Source organism: Vidua chalybeata, chromosome 11 (assembly GCF_026979565.1).
Source record: "Vidua chalybeata isolate OUT-0048 chromosome 11, bVidCha1 merged haplotype, whole genome shotgun sequence".
In the NCBI taxonomy this organism is placed as follows: Eukaryota; Metazoa; Chordata; class Aves; order Passeriformes; family Viduidae; genus Vidua; species Vidua chalybeata.
This window is the reverse complement of record NC_071540.1, coordinates 13,523,308-13,542,496: the sequence shown is the minus strand read 5'-3', so window position 1 is coordinate 13,542,496 and position 19,189 is coordinate 13,523,308. Positions and strand designations below refer to the sequence as shown.

The window sequence follows — 19,189 nt, the reverse complement described above, 5'->3', positions numbered from 1 at the left end:
AATAAAACGGAATTAGGGCCGCTGTTTGTCATACATTAGAGTCACTGGCACCTCAGCCTCTGAGAAATCATTTAATTTTCTCTAGAACTTCCAAGACTGATCACTTGACATTATCAGACAATAACTTTCAAATTACTTCAAAACAGACAGCAATACCACTACAAGGCTCTACTTCATTTTAACAATACATTGTTGTCTTCAATTTTCAGGATATCCTTAAGCTGATGGACTCAAGACTTCCAGATGTTGAGGTTCATGTACAAATTTTGTGCTTCTAACAGGCACTCTCAAATGTTTAAGACTCGTCTAAGTCTTGCCCAGCTCCTTGACCATTCTGCCTGTTGGGCTTGGATGCTGCTCTGGAGATCAAACACACTGAAGCACAGCAGTTCAAACCAGGCTACAGGATCCACTCTGCTCCAGTCTTTACACATCCCCATCTTTGTTCATCCTGAACACCATCACCAGTGCCACTGTCTGAGGAGCTGGGCTGTTCAAATTAAAGGTCGGTCAAAGTTTTGGATCCACCCTGCAACCTGCTGCTCCATCAGGAGTTCAGTTCAAAGCTTGGTCCTGCCAGCAGCTCAACTGGCTTAACTAAGCACAGGAACAAGACGTGGCACAAGAGGCTCCTCATAAACCACCAAAGGAAATACTGCATGCAAACACAAACTAGTTGAATGAACTAAAGCTCAAAGATGTGGTCCACAATAACCTTGCAAGAGAATGTAAAGTTGCCGTGAGTTTCAAGAAAATAATTTTATACCACCTGAGCTGGCTGCAAGGTTCTTTGATTTTAAGAAGCACCAACTTTTGATCTACTTGCAGACAACTGGCAAAGGAGTCTGCACACAGTGACACATCCAGACATCTGGATTTAACACTGAATTAAGCAGATATCTGAACACAACCATCAATACACCAACCTGTGGACCACCAGCTGTATTGCCTCTTTAATAATGCTTACATCACTGAATACAACTGCCAGTAGATGACCCATTAATAAAAAAAGCATTTGTTTCAACTACCTAAGAGGTTGAGGAAAAACGTAAAATTCTGTAATATTATTAGCCACAGATCTACAGAAAATTAAGCAGTAAAATATGAAAAATGGGTACTATTACTGTGCTAACTCATCACTTTTGTTCCTAGGAAGTCTGAATCGCTATGGCCTTTTCTACATGTTTCCTAGGAAGACATCAAGTAGACACATCATTTTTCACCAATACAGCAATTGCCACTGGAAATCCAAGCAGACACCAAATCACACAGAAAGAAAATCCTTCAGCCAGTACTTGGGATCTACACTAGGAATTCACTGCAGTAAAACCACGGAACGGATTTGCCTGTTCTCAAAAGATTTGTTGGTATACTTGAAGGCTTTGATGTGATCACAGCTGTACAGCAGCTTCTTTGCCTTCAGAAATTCCAGGAGAATTGAGGTGAAAAGGGTATTAAAAAAAAAAAAAAAAAAAGAAAATCAGTAAACCCAGCAGCTAGAAACCCTGTCTTCTTCCCCACCTTCTTGCTAGAGACTAACAAGATTGCAGGAAACAATCACTGTGATTACAATCATTTATTGAGGCTGTTCATAAAGGCCCCATAAAGGCCACAAGCCAGACTGCCTTTGAATTGCATGAGCACAGAAAGCCCTGAAGAATGGTAATTGTCAAAGAATTGTTAAACTTCTGCATACAAAGAAAGACATCTTCTGGTTAAGATTAGATCTTGTCCCTTCATATCCACCACTGGATGAAAGGTTTCACTCCAGCTGATAGCCTATGCCCACCCTTGTCTTTTTATATCACTGCCTTAGGTCATTTTCAGTAGGGGTGGGGGGGAAGCTATCATCTGAAGCCACTTCTCAAAGCACAGACAACTGACTTGTTAATTAATTTTATCTCTAGTCTCGCTTGAACAATCTCTTGATAACATAACAGGGTTTTTTTACGTATTTGAACAAGAGATGTATCAGCAAAGAAACAAAGCAGACAAGAGCTAGGCACAAAAGCAACAACATTAAATGGAAGATAAGAGAACATAGAAAACCAGCGCTACAATGACACTAAAGCATAACATTCCAACTTTCCCACTCTTTTCTGGAGAACCACCTTTACTGGCTATTTTTCAATCTCATGATCTTTCCAAGAACTTCAAGGAAACAGTATGTTAACACAACATTACACAACTGCAGCTTTCAGATAGCACAGAATGGAGGATCTCAAATTTATGAGAAGGATGTGTTTGGTTTTCTGTAAAAGGGGGAAAACCAGGATTCTGCCACAAAGTCCCATGATATTTGTGTTATCCCTTGCACCTGTCTGCTCACTGCCTGCTCCAGGAACTTCCCTCTTGCAAAGTTCAAGACCCAGCTGAGTTCTGATTTCTCTGGCTGCAAGTGACAACTTCCATCTCAAGTTTTCTACCATGTAACAAATTTTGGTATGTAATTAAAAAGCTTTTGAGCACACTGTTCATACCTCAGAAATGGCTCCTCAAACTAATTGCCAGTTTCAGTTTTGAAAAGCTCCCGGGCAAAAAATCCATTCAGTCGGCCCATTAACTACTAAATCATTTCAGTGGGAGCCTGCGAGGGTTTACAATCTTCATCAAGACCTACACTCTGGGGTTTGTGGGTGGTTTTAAGTTAGTGTGACCTGACATTCATCAATACAGAGAACACTACCTGGGATTCCCTTAATGAGATCACTAGGCTCCTAACTTCCTTTTTCAAGGATCATGTTGCTTCCTGGACGCCTTTGCCACCAAAGTACGGGAAGAGGGCAAGGCTTTAAGCATTAGTGCATCTGACAGCTGCTGAAGCCTTCCCATGCACAGCCAGTCCCTCACCATGCCAGTCAAAGCAGGGTGCAAAGATACTTTTCCATTGATACAATCAGTGTTGCTACCAAGGAGAGACCAAAAGCTGCACTGGGTTGAATAAAGGCAGGAACAAAATCCATCTGTCTGACAGACTTGGCAGTTGTCACACAACACCAGGAGAATGCAGGAAACAAGCCTCAAGGAGACAGTGTTGCAGGTTGTTTGCTGTAGTTACCTTTCCTAAGCTTGGTTATGCATTCATTATCCATTTGCACACACAGGGATGTATTAACTATGAACACACAATGCAGTTTTGCTAATAAGCTCAATCAGAAAAGACTAAACATATCCTCACTTCCTTAATATGAACCAATTTAAAGACAGTAGTTTATCCCTTCAGGGTAAGGCTGCCTGCCTGACATTTCTATTTAATATTAATGTTGAGTCCACTGAAATTCATACACAGTATTCTGAAGAAAATGAAGGTTCTGAGTAAGAGGCAGTCTTTATTTAGGTCACTTGCACCAGCAACTATTTACAAGAACTCTTTCCTCTCTCAGAAAACCACACTCAGCTGCCTTGTCACACTCTTACACTACAGATTATTCCAGAAATTCTGTTCTGTCCTAGTATCTGCTCCCTTAAGCACGTTTATTCCTTTCCACTTCCCACTGAAAATTCACAATTAATACTTTTGAAAATGCTGAAGTCTTCAGCTTTAATTTACAGACCACCTCCAAATATTACACAGCCCTGGAGAACTAGAAGTCTACAAAGCAAGTGACTCGAGTTGTTTTGATCTTATGCAGAAGATTTAAAATACATATATGTGCAGGTTTTTTAAAAAAACAATCTGCAAGCAGTTTGAGATCTCCTGGGTATTGATCAAGAACTTTAAATAGAGTAATTAGCCAGGGTTCATTAAAACATGTTTTCATTAGCTTCCCTAGATATTTAATCTGAATTAATTTACCCAGCCACGTGCCCCAGGTACAAATTTTAACCCCCTTAAGCCCAGTTTCCTATAACATGGACATCTTTTCCCATCAAGGTTCATCAAGTCCTTGCCCTATTTTCATTACATGGAAATGAACCATCTCCTCCTTGACTTTACTACCACGCTCTTCCCACAAGGTCTTGACTTGCAACTTCAGCCACCCAGGTTTTACCTGGATGAGCTGACACTGTTCAAATCTCTCCAAGGATGAGCATATCTGGAGCAGGGAGTACTGAAACACCTGAAGCTACTCCTAAGCACTGGCACTCACATTCAAGCACGCTGGAGCTGCCTCCCAATTTCCCTGAACAAAAGCTGTTGTTTTGTTCACCTGCCCTGGCCAGGGAAGCAGCAGCCTTAAGCAGTGAAGCAGAAAACTGTTAGAAACTTATTACTGCTGGATTTAATCTGCTTCTGAGTCAGATCAGTGCCCACTCCATCAGGTGCCCAAACATCCAACTGTTACCCATCAAGGTGGTTTATGAGGGTAACATGCAATGCGTAATCCTAACACCATGCCTCGTTTCTCCTCCAGAGTATGGGTGCTCATGTTAACATGCTTTTTTAGAGGATTTTTCTCTATCCACTCAGCTCCAAGACTCTTAACCTCACCTTAAGAGAGGTGAACACCTGAAGCAGCCTGACTTAGCCAGTAAGCCATCGCACTTCAGCTTCTCCCGAAAACACTCTTCCTAGGACTGTCACAAGGCATGACAGAATAAAGCCAGACATGGCTTTCCCAGGATTGCTCTCTCAAAGCACTCTGCAGAGGTTTTAACACATCACAAAGACAGCATAAAAAGCGGGACAAGAGCAACAAACTGTATCAAGGGCTGGCTGAGGCATGCAAACCTCCAGGGAATGCTGACCTTACAAACAAGGCATTAGTAAAAGCACAAAAAACCTCCAGGAAAAGTTCATTAGAAGCTTTTAATGATCTTGCCCTGACACAGGATAAATAAAATACTTGGTTCAGAAAGGAAAAGCCTAAAATAAACATACAATTGGCCCCATATTATTACTAGCACTACTGAATGCCAGGGTGTGCAGCGTTAGAAGAGGACAAACTAAATTTTCTATCAGCTGAAACACAGCGCTATCCACTCCTTCCCCAACCAGCAAAATACATCTGTGAGACCATTCCTTTTTCAAGAATGAGCATTAGAACAGAGAAAAGATCTGTGACTAAACAGATTTGCCTCATTTGTTTCCAAAGCACTGCAGCAAGATCTTAGGCTGCAAGAGTTGCATCTAATACTTGCAAGCTGTAGCAAACACACACCATTTTATCCAGAGGAATCACTCCCAGGAGAAGAGCTGATCACCTCATTCAGAAACTTATGTTGAAACATTTCTGGATGAGTGACCAGACAGGTCAGCTCACTCCCTAAACAAAAAAAAAAAAAAAAAAAAAAAAAAAAAAAAAAAAAAAAAAAAAAAAAAAAGACTGTTACTAAAGATATCTTAGCTAAAGCTGTTTCTCCTTCTGGGAATAGGGAAAGCCCAAATCCTCAAAGGGCAATTTTAGCTGTAACTGCTGACACATCTCTAGAATATATTCCCCACCGGCCACAGAACTCACTACCAAATTGGATGGACAAATATGGTCCTTCATGTCATTCTGCAGACAGAGCCACTGCCTCTGCTCTCTACAAGAGTACTGCCTCAGATGTACAGCATAAACTATTTGAAATCACCATTTAGGACACACATTCCTCAAAAAAAAAAAAAATTAAATGGTCAAACAGCATAAATAAAGTCAACTAGGGAGTCTTTTTGTTTCTAAGAAATAAAATAAGAACAGATAACTCACAATTTGTTTAATAGCTCAGAGGAAGAAAACATATTCAGGTTCACTAGGGCATTCTGCAAAAAATCAAACATCTTATGTAAAATTGGGTCCCGCTCACATATGTACCAATTATCCAACTATGGCACATCCACATAAGAGATGCACATCATTTTAGTTCTGCACTCTATTTAATCTTGGACAAGCCTGACACATGTCAAGATTTAAAACTATTACACTTAATTTAACATTTCAATCCCACACATCCTACCCAAGCAACGAAGCTCTGAACACAAAGCAAGCCTGAGGGACTGGAAGTGCAGCCCCCCTGCTCCATTCACCCTAAACCATTTGATAGGATGTTATGTCAAGTTATTCAAATCCAAGTGTGACTGACACGACTCTTCCCTCCTCCAGCAGCTCTCCAAGGAGCAAGGGTTATTTCAGTAACTTTATCTGTTGTTTTCCTCAGCAAGCACTTTCTTCTCAACAGGGAGTTTCATTGATAAAACTACCCAAATGCATCCACAGTGTTACAGCCAAGGGAGCACTGCAGAATTCCCAAAAAGTCATGAGCAGTATTCACCATATATGTACCTCAGGCTCTTACACTCCCAAGTAGATCCATCGACTGCTGCAGGTTACATGCAACTTCATAAACATTTGCCAGAAACTTGGCAAGACACATTGTCTAGAGAATTTGAGGACAAGCTGCCTGTGCCCCTTCCCTCCTCCACAACTATTCCCAGGGTATCTCTGTCACATAAAAAGGAGGAGCTGCAGTTTTCTGGAAAGAAGAATGCTTATGGCAACCAAATCCTAAATATTTACCAGGCATGTAAATATCAAAACTAAGAACAAATACATTCCTCAGGTCAGTAGCATCCAACTCCACACTGCTGTTTCATGAGAACCTCAGGCATTTTCGTAGAAAAATAGCATATTACTACTCTTTTAGTCCTAAAATTCCTTTTGGACTAAAATATGCAGCACATTTGCTCTAAAATAAGGATGAAGCACCATTTCAATCCCACAATGTTTTTAAGGCTCTGAGATGCTACAGGCAAAAGAAATAGTTCCATATTTTTACAAAGCATTTTCCATGGATTAAAGCTGGCAAGGGACTGTAAGAAAGGATGTGGAACATTGAGTAACTCAGATTGACACACAGTGTCCTGTTAGCTTTTGATACAGCAAGTCTTGCAAGTGAATGTTAAACATGTTCGTATCTTTTATTGTAAGGAAGAACAAACAAAGAATTATAGAATCATTCAGGTGAGAGGCTAATAAAAAAACAATGCAATCTGCTCACAATTAAGAAGAGATGCTACTCATTAGACTGTAGGGGCAAAGCTCAACTGTTACAGAACATATCATGCTGAAAAGCAAAAACAACAAACTCAACCAAACTCACCTCTGCTCTCGGCAGGGAGGCAGACTCGCTGCCAGCCCACGCTCTCAGCCTGCACCATCGCACTGCTGCCAAGTACTGTAGCTCAGGAAACCAAAGCACAGTTATTTGAACCAGCAGCTCCCAAAGTGTCGCAGGATCCTAACATGTTCTCACCCAGGCAAACTGGATGGCTCTACAGGTAACTCCACAGAAACGATAAATGATGTGGAAGTTGTTCTCCTGTTCACACGAGGGCTGTGGCAAACCTCAGAGCAAGGTGCAAGATGTGCTGTAGTAAGGGAGCAGCTAACAACTACCACTGGCTGGAACACCAGGACAGAAAGGATTTCTGTATTCTCCAGGTCACTGTTATTCTGGAAGTTTCACCTGATCATGTACCTCTTCCAAGGAAAGGCAACATCCTTCTGTTTTTACTAAATCCAACCTAAAACCTTGGAACTTCAAGATAAATCCTTCCATGGTCAAAATCCCAGCAATAAGCTGTGAGATCCAAGAAATTCTAATCAAAGCCTCTTGTTTGTTTCTCTGCAAAACGATTTTTTTTTCCTAGCTACTGCTTTCACCATCACCACCAATTCTGTGATTTCATCAGTGTTATCAGGAATATTACAGACTATTTCTATGAAAATATGTACTTTCCAGACAAGAACAAGCTGGAATGATTGTTCCTGTACCTTGCTCTGGAAAGTCTTAATTAGATGACTTGACTAGCATAGCTTGGGATTGTTCATTTGAATGATATGAAAAATTCCAAGCTAAAACAAACAACAACCAAACAAGAACAGTGTCCACCTTAGTTGCTAATGATAGCTACAGGCTCAGATGCTCAACACAAGCCTACTGCTCTAGTATCCCATGAGAAGACTCCCAGCTGGAAAATAATGGCAAAGAGCACTGTCTGCCTGTGGCTGGAACTTCTCAGCTTCTGCACAGCAGCTTCTAGAAGAGAATAACTGTGACATTGTCCTTCCCTCTGCTTCAAGGTGGCTCCATGACTGGGGAAGTGGCCATGCTGCTCAATTCTCCACCTGCCCCAACCTCCTCAGAGAAAGATGCTTACCTCCTAACAACCTATGCAGCTTCCCTGCCCATATGGCTTCAGATTCACCAGAAGGAAGCTCATTGCTGAAGGCCTGGATTCAGGTGTGAAGTGCTACCAATGGATCAAACCAAAAAAGAAGGAAGAACAAAGCAATGGGCTCTACAAATGTGAGAGCAAATAGCACTGTACTCAGATGCCCAAATTTTACTCATGCGCAGTGTTTTGATGGCTTTGAGGCAATATTTTAGATACTCTTCAAATATGATCTCTTGACATATTTTACAGCTTTTAATGCTAAAAGAAAGTGTGTAATATACAAAGAAAGAACTTAGAAAACCATACCAAAGCCCAAAAGGGTTATTTAGGAGTACTTTCACCAGCATTGGCTCCCAAAGTAGTGGATCATAATATAAGCCAGCCTCCACAAGTTTATTTAAAATGGCTCCTGAGGAAATAGTTCAGTTCAGAAAAACTCTTCTGGTGCAATTTAAAATCATAACAATCATGGTGTATGAAATAATACTCTGCCTTAAAACTTGAGACAAAGATTTTAAGATATACAAAGGTTCTCTCTCTTAACATCTTCCCTTTTTACCACTCTTGCTTAAATAGCTTCATATTAGGTTCAAAGAGATTTTTTAACCTAAAACTCTTGATCTCCTAGGCAAGATTCCCAATTCCAAATTTGTGATCCCAGCAGGCAAAGCAGACGTGTTTACAGTCAGAGATCAAACTCCATCTCTCAACAAATGATTATTTGAAGATGGCAACAATATGCTGCCATATTATTTAAAGTTATTAATGATGTACAACTCTAAGCAATGGAAACATTTGGGCTATTCCATTTTCCCTAAACCAGTACAGACATCACACTGGATAACACAGCTGTGCTGGGACAAACCCCAGCAGGTTAAGTGACTGGAGCACTGACTCTCCTCTTCTAACTATACAACAGAGAAATTCAAGTTGAATCCTCCTCCTGCCTTTACGTCAGCACCACACAGCCTACCTGAACTCTCCAGCATTCCTAGCAAGTTGTCAGAAAATGTCTTTTTCAAGTATTCTCAGACTAAGATATGTGAACCCCAATAAGTAAAAGTGACATTAGAGGATAACATTTACTAAATAATCTTGGAGAGTATCACAAAGTTATGATTGATTTCACTGGAATGCCTCAAGGGAGGAAAGTATTTGGGGAAATTACTTTGGGAAGACCTGACATACAAATAGAAGAATTTAAATTCCATCAGCACCCTCCCTAGCAGAACAAGTTTAGACTATGGTTTTATACAAGAGGATGCTGGAAGTCTTCACATATGCCTGGAGGAGGGGAGGGAAACCAAAAACCCTGTAGTTTGTGGTTTGCTGTATGTTTTTCCGCTTTGTGTAAGTGTTACCTGTGAGTTGCTCATGGAAAGGAAGCCAACATAGCCTCAGAGCACGTGAGAAGGATTTGATGTGGAAAAGCTCAAGCCACACTGCTGAGTGCCTGAGCTGGAACAAACCCTGCATTATTCCAGGCAACTCTGACTGACACAGTGCTGCTATTTCTGGAGTCAGAGGTGAGACTATTATCAGTGATGGTTCACGATATGTGTGTGACTGCTACAGCACAGACCACAAAGCAAAAATATGAAACATTGCAAAGCTTTGTATTCTGTGAGGGAAGTACAGAATCCCATAATTCCTACAGCTAGTAGGACATATACATCTAATTAAGGCTATTAACAGTAACATTAAAATGAGTGTACATCTTTAGAGAAGTGAATCAGTTGAGGGAAATGTTCCCTAGAAGCACCCCTTCCCAGGTGATTCCTAGAGACAGGACAAGCATTCACCATGGGAGTCCCATTCCAGTACTCTGTTTCATGAAAATGCAGGAAAGATTTACAACATAAAAAACTGATTCAGCCTTTTCTTTTTTTTTTAGCTTTAAAATCTGGTGTTGCTTCACACAACTGATCAGAAACAATTGAAGATGGCTGCTGATCACTGCCTGGAAGCCTCCAGTTAAAAAAGTAAGCAATGTTACTATATTCACAAAATCTTTGACCTCTGCTGCAGAGTCAGCTCTATAGGCTTCAGAAAGTTAAGACATATGTCAACACAAATTTGAATACCCGTGTCACACTGAGAGATCCAGCACCTCACCCCTCACACATCTCAGATGTTGAAGAAAAAAACATAGTGTGTTCCTAGAAGCAGCTCAAAAGGAAAAGTTAATAAAGGAATTGGGGCTGTTGGTTGAAGGCAATTTGTGGATGCCTCATTCCTGGAATGGTGGAGGGACTTGTAGTAACTTGATCTAGTGGAAGGTGTCCATGTCCATGAGACAAGCTTTAAGCTCTCTTCCAACCACCCTATGGTTCTATAATTCTATCACCAAAAAAGCATCCAAGTCAACACAATGTCATAAGTGATTAACGAAACAAAATGCTTGACAAATAAAACCAGAGTCAACAGTTCTCTGTACCTGCAGTTAATCGGGGCCTTGTATAGATGGAGACAATTTTGACTACCCTGTCTGAATTTTACAAGATCCCATTAACAGTGATTTGTTTAGATCACTGTGAACACAGTTGAAGAACTGCAGACTCAGTTGCAAATTATGACAACTACAGCATTGCAGTGATTTTCCTTGGAAGTAGTTAATTTTTCTGATTTTGTGACATACATAGGCCACAGAGACAGATATAATCCTAAAAATCAACTTGATAAGGGAAGAGCTTACTGCAAGCTTCTTCCAGATCTTATTTCCACTCAGCTGAGAACAGCCTAACAAAAGTTGACTCAGCTCAAATCAAGTCTGGACGGTCACAGAACGTCTATAAGCTAAGCAGGTTTGGGTTTGTTGTCTTTTAATTCCATCAAAACCTTTTTGTAGGGCAATTACTTCAACACTTAGAAGAATGCATGCTCTGTGAGTTTGTTTTGCAGTTCACTTGGTGCAAAGTATTTTACCCTGCAATAACAAACAGTGTAGAAAAGAAAGCCTCAATTAGCAAACTACTGAGCATGATGAAGGCTGGTGAGCTTCCTATTAAGATTCAAAAGATCTAGACAGCAAACTTGCTACCAGATTAAGCTAGTCATTATTTTTTAAACAAAAGACTGCACATTTGCCTGATTGATTTTGCATAGCAGGGCTATAAGAGCTATTTGGTATTAACCCACACTGTTACATATAAGTACTTAATTACATCAGCATAACCACTTGCATTCTCTAAAAGAGATTCAAAACTCCTGAGAATCAACTTAGGAAACTACAAGAAGTTTTTTTCACAAAAGAGCACACAGTTCTACCACTAATTGGAAAGGAGTAAAATACTCCAGGAATGTAAAGAAACCAGGAAAACTTCTTACATTAACCACCTTTTGCCACATCAGCAAGTCTCAGCAATGCATTGCTTCAGGTAAAAATGCAAAAAAAAAAAAAACCAAATGCAGCATATAGTCATTTCTGTCCTGCATGATGATGGCCATTTTCCCCTATGGTGTTACTTGGCAAAAGGGACATTCCATGTGTACCATTAGTCTTTAGCCTACTGTTACTAAAGGCATCAGGTGTTCAGTTTAAGGAAAAATTGCAGACATTACAAACAAGAAATGCACTCTAATGCTAACAGGTGAAATTTAAGCTCACAAAGCTGTAAGATCTACAAGACACACTATCTAAAGGAAAAAAATATAATAAACTCATGCACAAAACCCCTAAAGATAGCACAGAGAAAAAAGACACCTCTAACTCCTGAAGGAGATTCCTCAGCTCAGAGCTGCAGACATTCAGACACCAGCGTTCCAGGACAGTTTTTATGAATGTCACCCCTGCTCAGAAGTGGAACAGGATGGGTTTTCATCTCTTGTCTTGATGAAAAAAGGTTGCAATTACGATACAAGCTGGCACCCAGGGAAAATAGGATCTCTGCTCTTCACCTAATGCACTGTGATGGATACTGATAAACTGAACATCCAGAAAATCAAGGTATCCCATGATAACAGAAAATTATCAGCTAACAAAATTGAAAAATTTTAGTGCCATAGCAACCAACTTCACAGACTTTAAAACTGAATTAGTCACAAGATCAAAAAGAAAAAACTATTTTAAAGCAAGATTTCAAATAAAAAGGCAATTACCTAGACCTTTTATTCATCTAATTCTTTGGGGTATATTATTAGGAAGAGTAACTGCTAAGCTTTCTCCAAAGCAAGTGTGCGTTTTCCCAAGACCAAAGAAGCAGAATCCACTGGAAAAGTGGTGCACGCATACAGGAAAGCTACACTATAAAGAACACCTAGTCATCTCTGTACTAGAAAACAAATACAGCACTTTATTTGCCAAGAATAATCCCTCTTCAAAACATTCTGTTCCAACCATGACAATCCAAAGCAGCACCAGAGAGACCTCCTTTCCTCCAGTACAAGGGAAGGAGAGTGTATGCAAAACACATCCTAGCTGTATCGTCTCTAGTGTAACAACTGACCGAGTCTTTGCTTTTCAATATATTCAATATTTGGCTCAGGAATCACCTCCCCCTAACATGGCTTTCTCACTGCACCCGGGGCCAAGCCCAGGCTGCACAGCCCACATCGAACTTTATTTCTTCCCTTGTATTTGCACTCCTTTTCTCTTTGGTATGCAGAGCTGCAGCAGGCCAGCAGTGCCAGCTTACTGGAGGAAGCAGACCTGTAAGATAATCTCTTTTACTGAGCCAAACATCCCAGGCCAAACTGATATACAACCAGCTACCACAAGTACCAGCCTGCCAAGAACAGCACAGAATTAAGAAAAACAAATCCACCCCCAAAAAAAACCTCACAAAAATAACTCTCTTTGATAAGAGGATATGGAGGACTAAGAACCTCTGCTCAATGCACTGTTCACAAGACAATCAGTCCAGCACCTGGAATGAGAGAGACCATCTCCCCCTCTATTCAGCTTACACATGGCTTCAGGAAGAAGAAAAGAGTACTTTTAAATATTGCTACATCCTGAGATGAAGCCAAAGGCTGATGCCAAAGTAACCAACCTAAAAACAAATCAAACTTTTAAAGTATATTTAGTATTTCACTTTAAGACTTAACTACAAAAGCCAGGAGAAAACTAGGCTTACACTACGCAAACACAAGGGAAAAAGAGACCCTCAGAACAAAAATGCAGCTAATCTCGGGTAAGAAGCCAAGCCTCAGGAGCAAAACCTTCCGTGCTCCTTGCCTTCCTGTTGCTCATGTATTTTTCAAAAGTTAATAATCTCAATCCTTTCTCCTAGGTCCAGCCATTCTCTTCCATTGATTTGGATAGTCCATCTTCCATTTCATTAATTTTAAAAGCAGGAGGGACTATATTCACCATTCAAATTAATTTGCATCTACCACAAAGCATTGTAAATTCTTCATTAAATTCCATTTAACTCAGAACTGTACCTGAAAATTTCTAATTCAGATGTCACAGGCTTCAACTCCTAGAGCCAAGTTGCAGAGCAATAATTAAGTCAAGCTGTTAAAACTGCAGAACATTTTTCCTTTAAGTTAGCTCAACTCCAACTATATTGGTAAGAATTCCCCTTTTATTTTTCTCAGGAACATAGCAGTTCTTAAACTCCTGTGTCCTTTTCAGTTTGTGAATGATCACCAGGTCAATATCCCTTAGAAAGAAGGGAAAATGTAGGCAAAGCCCTTGGCAAGGCTTAAGGTACATCTTTCGGGTTTCTGATCACTGCCTTTAAAAAAAAACAACCCCTTGAGTGTTGGTATCTGAACCAGATGATAATGCTGTAGGCACTACAAGAGTACCACTGGAATACTAACTGCCTGCTCCTTTGCAATAGTAATGATTAGAGAACCAGAACAGCCTCCATCCCACAACCACGGACCTATCAACCTGAGAAACAGACAGTTTCTCAAAACTTAAACAGGCAGTTACTTAAAACAGCTCACCTGAAGGCCAGGGAGAATGCCTGGAGATTTTGGGGGAAAAAACCCTAAGTGCTGAAAGAGATGGTCAACCCTGCCAGGAGTGTCTTCGCCACTTGCATTTCCTAAGAACTAGCCTAACCTCACACTCTGTTTAATCCACAGCCCTCAATTACTTAGAGCTCTGGACAGGTAACCAGTCATTTGCTGCTACAAATAAGACATCTCAAAAAGGGAACTTAAAATGCCAGCCTCCACCTGTGCACGGGAAAACCGAGAGAGATGGAATAACAGGAGTACGTACTCAAACATAACATAATGTCATATGTCAAGTCAAACAAAACTTTTGACCTTGAACTCAATAAATTAGGGAGATAAAAAAGAGGAAAAATACTACTGTGACAGATCATACTCATCTACCTCAGTACAAGCAAAAAGATACAGGGAAGCCATTACATTTCCAATCCATTTACCAAAAAGGTAGAAACACTAGAGAACCAGGACAAGGACTGGGAACACACAACTTTTCCTACAATTACAGTATAACCCAAAGAGATGAAGACTCCAAGCATGCATTATTGCTTGATTTCTATTCTCCATCTATAATTTTAAAACAAGTAATTTCACTGACACTATTTTATTAGATCACTCCAGAAGCTCAGGTACACACAGAGTGAGGAATAAAACATTTAAATGGAAGAAATATGACAGTTCCCAGCCTGGCAAATGGTACACGCTCCCCAGCCCATTAAGTCACATCAAATGAATTTTCTGGCCTTTCACACCAAATGCAATACTGAAATAACAGGAAAAATACTATTCTTGAAATACACAGCCTTCATGATAACTTGTTTTGCTCTTAATCCAATCTGCAACACTAGGAGAGTCCTATTTTTTCCAGAAGGCAGAGCATTAAGTCTCAATTACACAGTCTTTGCCATAAAGGTGTTACCAAAGAAACAGAACCATTCAGGATGAAGAAAGTAGCAGGAGGCCAAAACTTTGATCTCTAATCCCATCTTAACCACAACTGTTTGATCTTAGAAAAAATACTTAGCCTTTAATGCATTAACATTATACAGAACAATATCATGCTATAAATATTGCACAATCTGTATAAGGGCAACGCTCACCAATCATGGTATCAAATTCACTCACCAATTAATCAGATGTAATGTAGGTTCTAAAAGTAAAATTATGCTCCACTAGTAAACCAGATAAGAGACCCATAGTGGATAAGATTATTTTCATCCCTTCTAATGTTTCCCACCTCAAATTCAACAACTTGGTCATGCTTCAAATGCAAATCATCATTAATCAAGCAAAAATCGTTACCTAGCAAATATATTAATATTTCATAGGTTTATTTATATTTTAACTACCGTGGAAATCAGTTTAACAGGCAACCCACAAAAAAAGGGCTTAAAGGCTGCAGCCTATGTTCAGTGAAATGCAAGCTCTGAAGTCTTTCCAGAAACAGGCTCGTAACCTGAATCCTTTCAGAAAAAAAGCACTTTGGAACACAATTTTAAAAAATATACATATACATTACGCCTTTCAACCCTTTTGATATCGTGCCATAGAATTATGCAAATAATAATTAAAATCTTGATGACAAAATTTAAGTCACTCAAAACTGCAATATAGCCAGTGCATAAATACTTCTAACTAGAAGGAAGTTAATTCATCTGCAAAATGCACAAAAAAAAAAAATGGGGTTTATTCTATCTTCTGATTATGGTAAAAAATGTTTAAGCTGAGTAGCTCTGACCATGACCATTTCCTTCTCCAATCAAGGAGCATCCTTCTACTACAAAAGGAAAGAGGACTCTGCACTACATTAATTAAACATTTATTTGACTCAGTGGAAAAATCAGTGGTAAAAAGTATTTGATATCAGTCTGGGGATCTGACTATTTTTTCTTAAAGAATTCTAAAAATTCTTGTGTGCTTAAATAACTCTTTTGCTAATACTTTAAACTGACAGCCTACCAATAACCTCTCAAAATCAAAACTTTAAAATTTACGATTTGTAGGTTTGGTTTGGGTGGGTTTTTTCATTTGTGTAGTTTTGGGTGTGGAGTTTGGGTTTTTTTTTTACTATTTTCTTTGTGTCAGACTGTTCTTTACTGAATATTTGTGTTAAACTGCTTCTTTCAACATTTGCCTTACAAGTTGGGCTCCTGTACCAGTCAACCACTGACTCAACGCTTCTGCTCCTTTAGATTCAGAACTACCCAGTGAAAGCAAGGGAGGATGTACTGCAAAGACATCCACTCCCAGAGATCAGCAGATACTGAAACCATGTGATTGCATTCACACTGACTAATGAAACAAGCACACCTTCTCTTTTCTCTATAATTTATTGGCTCAAAAGGAACGTTTCAAGTAGTTGTTTCTCCTGGTTATTCATATTTAGAAGTGTCCTAGCCTACTTGTATCACACTAAGAAAAATCAATGGATAATCCTCATAGTAACACTCTCAGTTTCAAACTGAATTTTCTCCACCTTAGAGAAACATTTCTTATGAGAAAATTAAGATTACCTTAAACACCTAGATAAAAAAAAGGCTGCTTCTGCAGCCTAACTGCATCTAAAAATCTTACCTGCTACTTGCAGCAGTGTCCACACACTGTCTGCACTGAGACCATCACACATGAAACAACTCCCCCAAATCTCCACTTACTACAGCCTGACTGGTTTTAAGAGGGCTGTATGACTCAGCCTAGATCCTCACCTATTTTAAAACGTAATTGTCACTTTTCTGGTATGGTCCAAACAAATGGTCAGATGCTCTAGAGTCAAAAGTAAAAGTTGTATCAACAACAGCCAATACGTCACTTATTTCCTCTGCTGTCATCTCCAATGCAAAGGAAACGTCTGAGACAACATCTGACCCCATTCCCAATCAGCTGAAATGCTACCCAATGTTTACAACTCAAGACTTTTATTCACAGTCTAAATATCAAGTGTTAAACCATAGGGATACGCAGAAGTCAGCTATTTTAATTAATTTCTCAGGGCAGCACCCTGTGAAGTCATTTTTACGTCAGGATGCAGCCCATCACAACAGCGTTACTGGGGGCAAACTGTTGAGAGTTAAGAACAGCTGACAGTGCTCTTTGCAGGCTGACAGACAAATAAGGACAAGGCCACAGAGTGGCACCTTCAGAGAAAAAAACTCAATCCATAAGAGCCCTGAGATGTCTTGTTGATGCCTGGGATGTCACCCCAGGAAAAAAAATTCACTTTCCACAGTGAGCATCAGGCAGCACTACAGCTAGACAAGACCAACAGCCAGCAAACTACTGACATCAAGGCAGGCTAAGGAATGGGAAAAGGAAAACCACAAGCAGACATAACATTCAAAGAGTGGAGTTCTCAGGAGATATGCAGAGCTAACATAAGGGTTTGTACTTGCTGAAAATAAAGTGTGACGCAAAACATTCCTTCACCTTCGATTTGATCTTATCCCTCTCCCTGCACAGCCCTGTGGACCAGCCCTGCACTCACAAACCCCCCCCCCCCCCCCCCCGTGCTTTAACTCAGAAAAATGACAAAACTATCCCAGCAGAAAACCGATACACTAAACCACAAATGGGTTCACCTCGCTAAAATGGCAGAAAACCCACAACCACTGGAACTGTGAAAAGAGTAGGGAGGGGCTATGCAACTGGAAAGAAAGGAACAACAAGAGCTTGCCTTTTTGGCAGGCTGGCAGCTTCTGAGCCACTGCCAGTGAGGTCAGCTTCCGAGATCCTCTCAGACAGGATGCCTCCCTAAAAGGGGGCCAAAAGATCTCAGACAGGTGAAAGGAACAGCAAGGGGCAAGTTATTCATAAAGGACATAGTGGAGCGTTTCATACCTGTGACAGATGTTGCAGCAAGACTCATTTAAAACACCTACCACGAGTGTCTTAGTAACTACCCACCCAAAGTTAAAACGTGAAGTTAGATGAAAATCTAAATTAGCTTTGCATTTTAAGCCAGAAGTAATCACTGACACTGCTTCAAGACTCCCTTTGATTAGAGTAACCATTGCCACTGCCATCTGCTGTCCCCATAAAAACGGATGAGAAACGAGCCCAGGTTTTTCCTAATCGCATTCCCTGTTGGGCAAAACACCAATAAAACTGACCCAGCCTGGCATTCCTGGACTCAAAAGCAGAGAAGCCAAGAACACACAGACCTCGAGACCAGGACAGCTCACTAAAGGCACGTCCCCCAAAGGCTGCTTCAAAACGAGCCCAGGAATGAATGAAAAGATGGAGCTGGAAGACTCGGAGGAGGCAACTCAGTTTTTCCTTGAACTGGACTTAAAACTGCCCACGACAGGTGTTTGGGAACAACACAGACTGCCCCGTTAACCTCCCCATAAAGTCAGCTAACTCTAACGATTATAGATCGAGTTTCATACACGCACAACCGAGGACTGGAAAGCAGCCGCCTCGGCAGCCGAGTTCGTGGCGAAGGTGGGAGCCTGAACGTGAAAAAAACATCTCAGGTCACTGCTGCTATGAGACCGGCGCCTTCACTCAGCACTACGCGGGCTGGGCTCGCCCAGACCTCTAGAAACGAATAACCCCGCAAGGCACCGGAGCCAGAACACGAAGCCATCCCCCCGAGAGCTCTCCCTGCCCGGAGGGCGCTGCGCGGGCGGCAGCGCGGAGCCCCGAGGTGCAGATGAAGAGGAGCTGCTCTCCGGAGCCCTTACGGCCACCCCGCAGGCAGCTCGCTCCCCCTCACGGAGCTCCGCAGCGCAAACTCCCGATTTTTAAAACACAAACCATGAGGGATACGCGGGGCGGCGGCGCGGCGGGGCGCGGACGCGGCTCTTTGTTCGCCGCCGCGGGCAGGCCCGGCCCGGCCCCGGGCCCGACCCTCACCTCGCGGACATCTTGCAGGCACTCGAGCACGGCGAGGTTGTTGGCCCAGCTGTGCTTGGAGCAGAGCCGCACCACGTCCTCCCGGCACACCGCCTCCTCCGACAGCTTCCACCCGCTGCCCGACCCGCCGCCGCGGGCACTTCGCGGGGCACCCGCGCCCGGCCCCACCGGCTGCCCTGCTCCGGGCGGAGCACCGCCGGGACCGGAAAGGACGGCAGGAGGGCTGGGCGCCGCCGGCCGCGCCGCCAGCGCCAGCAGCAGGAGCAGCGCCGGGCCCGGGCAGCGGCTCCGGACACGTCCGCACGGCGCCATCTTGGATCCGCCACC

General features: G+C 41.6%; 1 protein-coding gene across 1 annotated transcript in view; it reads right to left on the bottom strand.

The window, feature by feature from the left end:
* GLG1 (golgi glycoprotein 1) overlaps positions 1–19,189 on the bottom strand; it is an 83,082-nt gene extending 63,893 nt beyond the window's left edge. Inside the window, exon 1 of the mRNA XM_053953079.1 lies at positions 18,863–19,189. Coding sequence (XP_053809054.1) covers positions 18,863–19,174 — 312 coding nt within the window. The 5' untranslated portion in view covers positions 19,175–19,189. The remainder of the gene's footprint in view (positions 1–18,862) is intronic.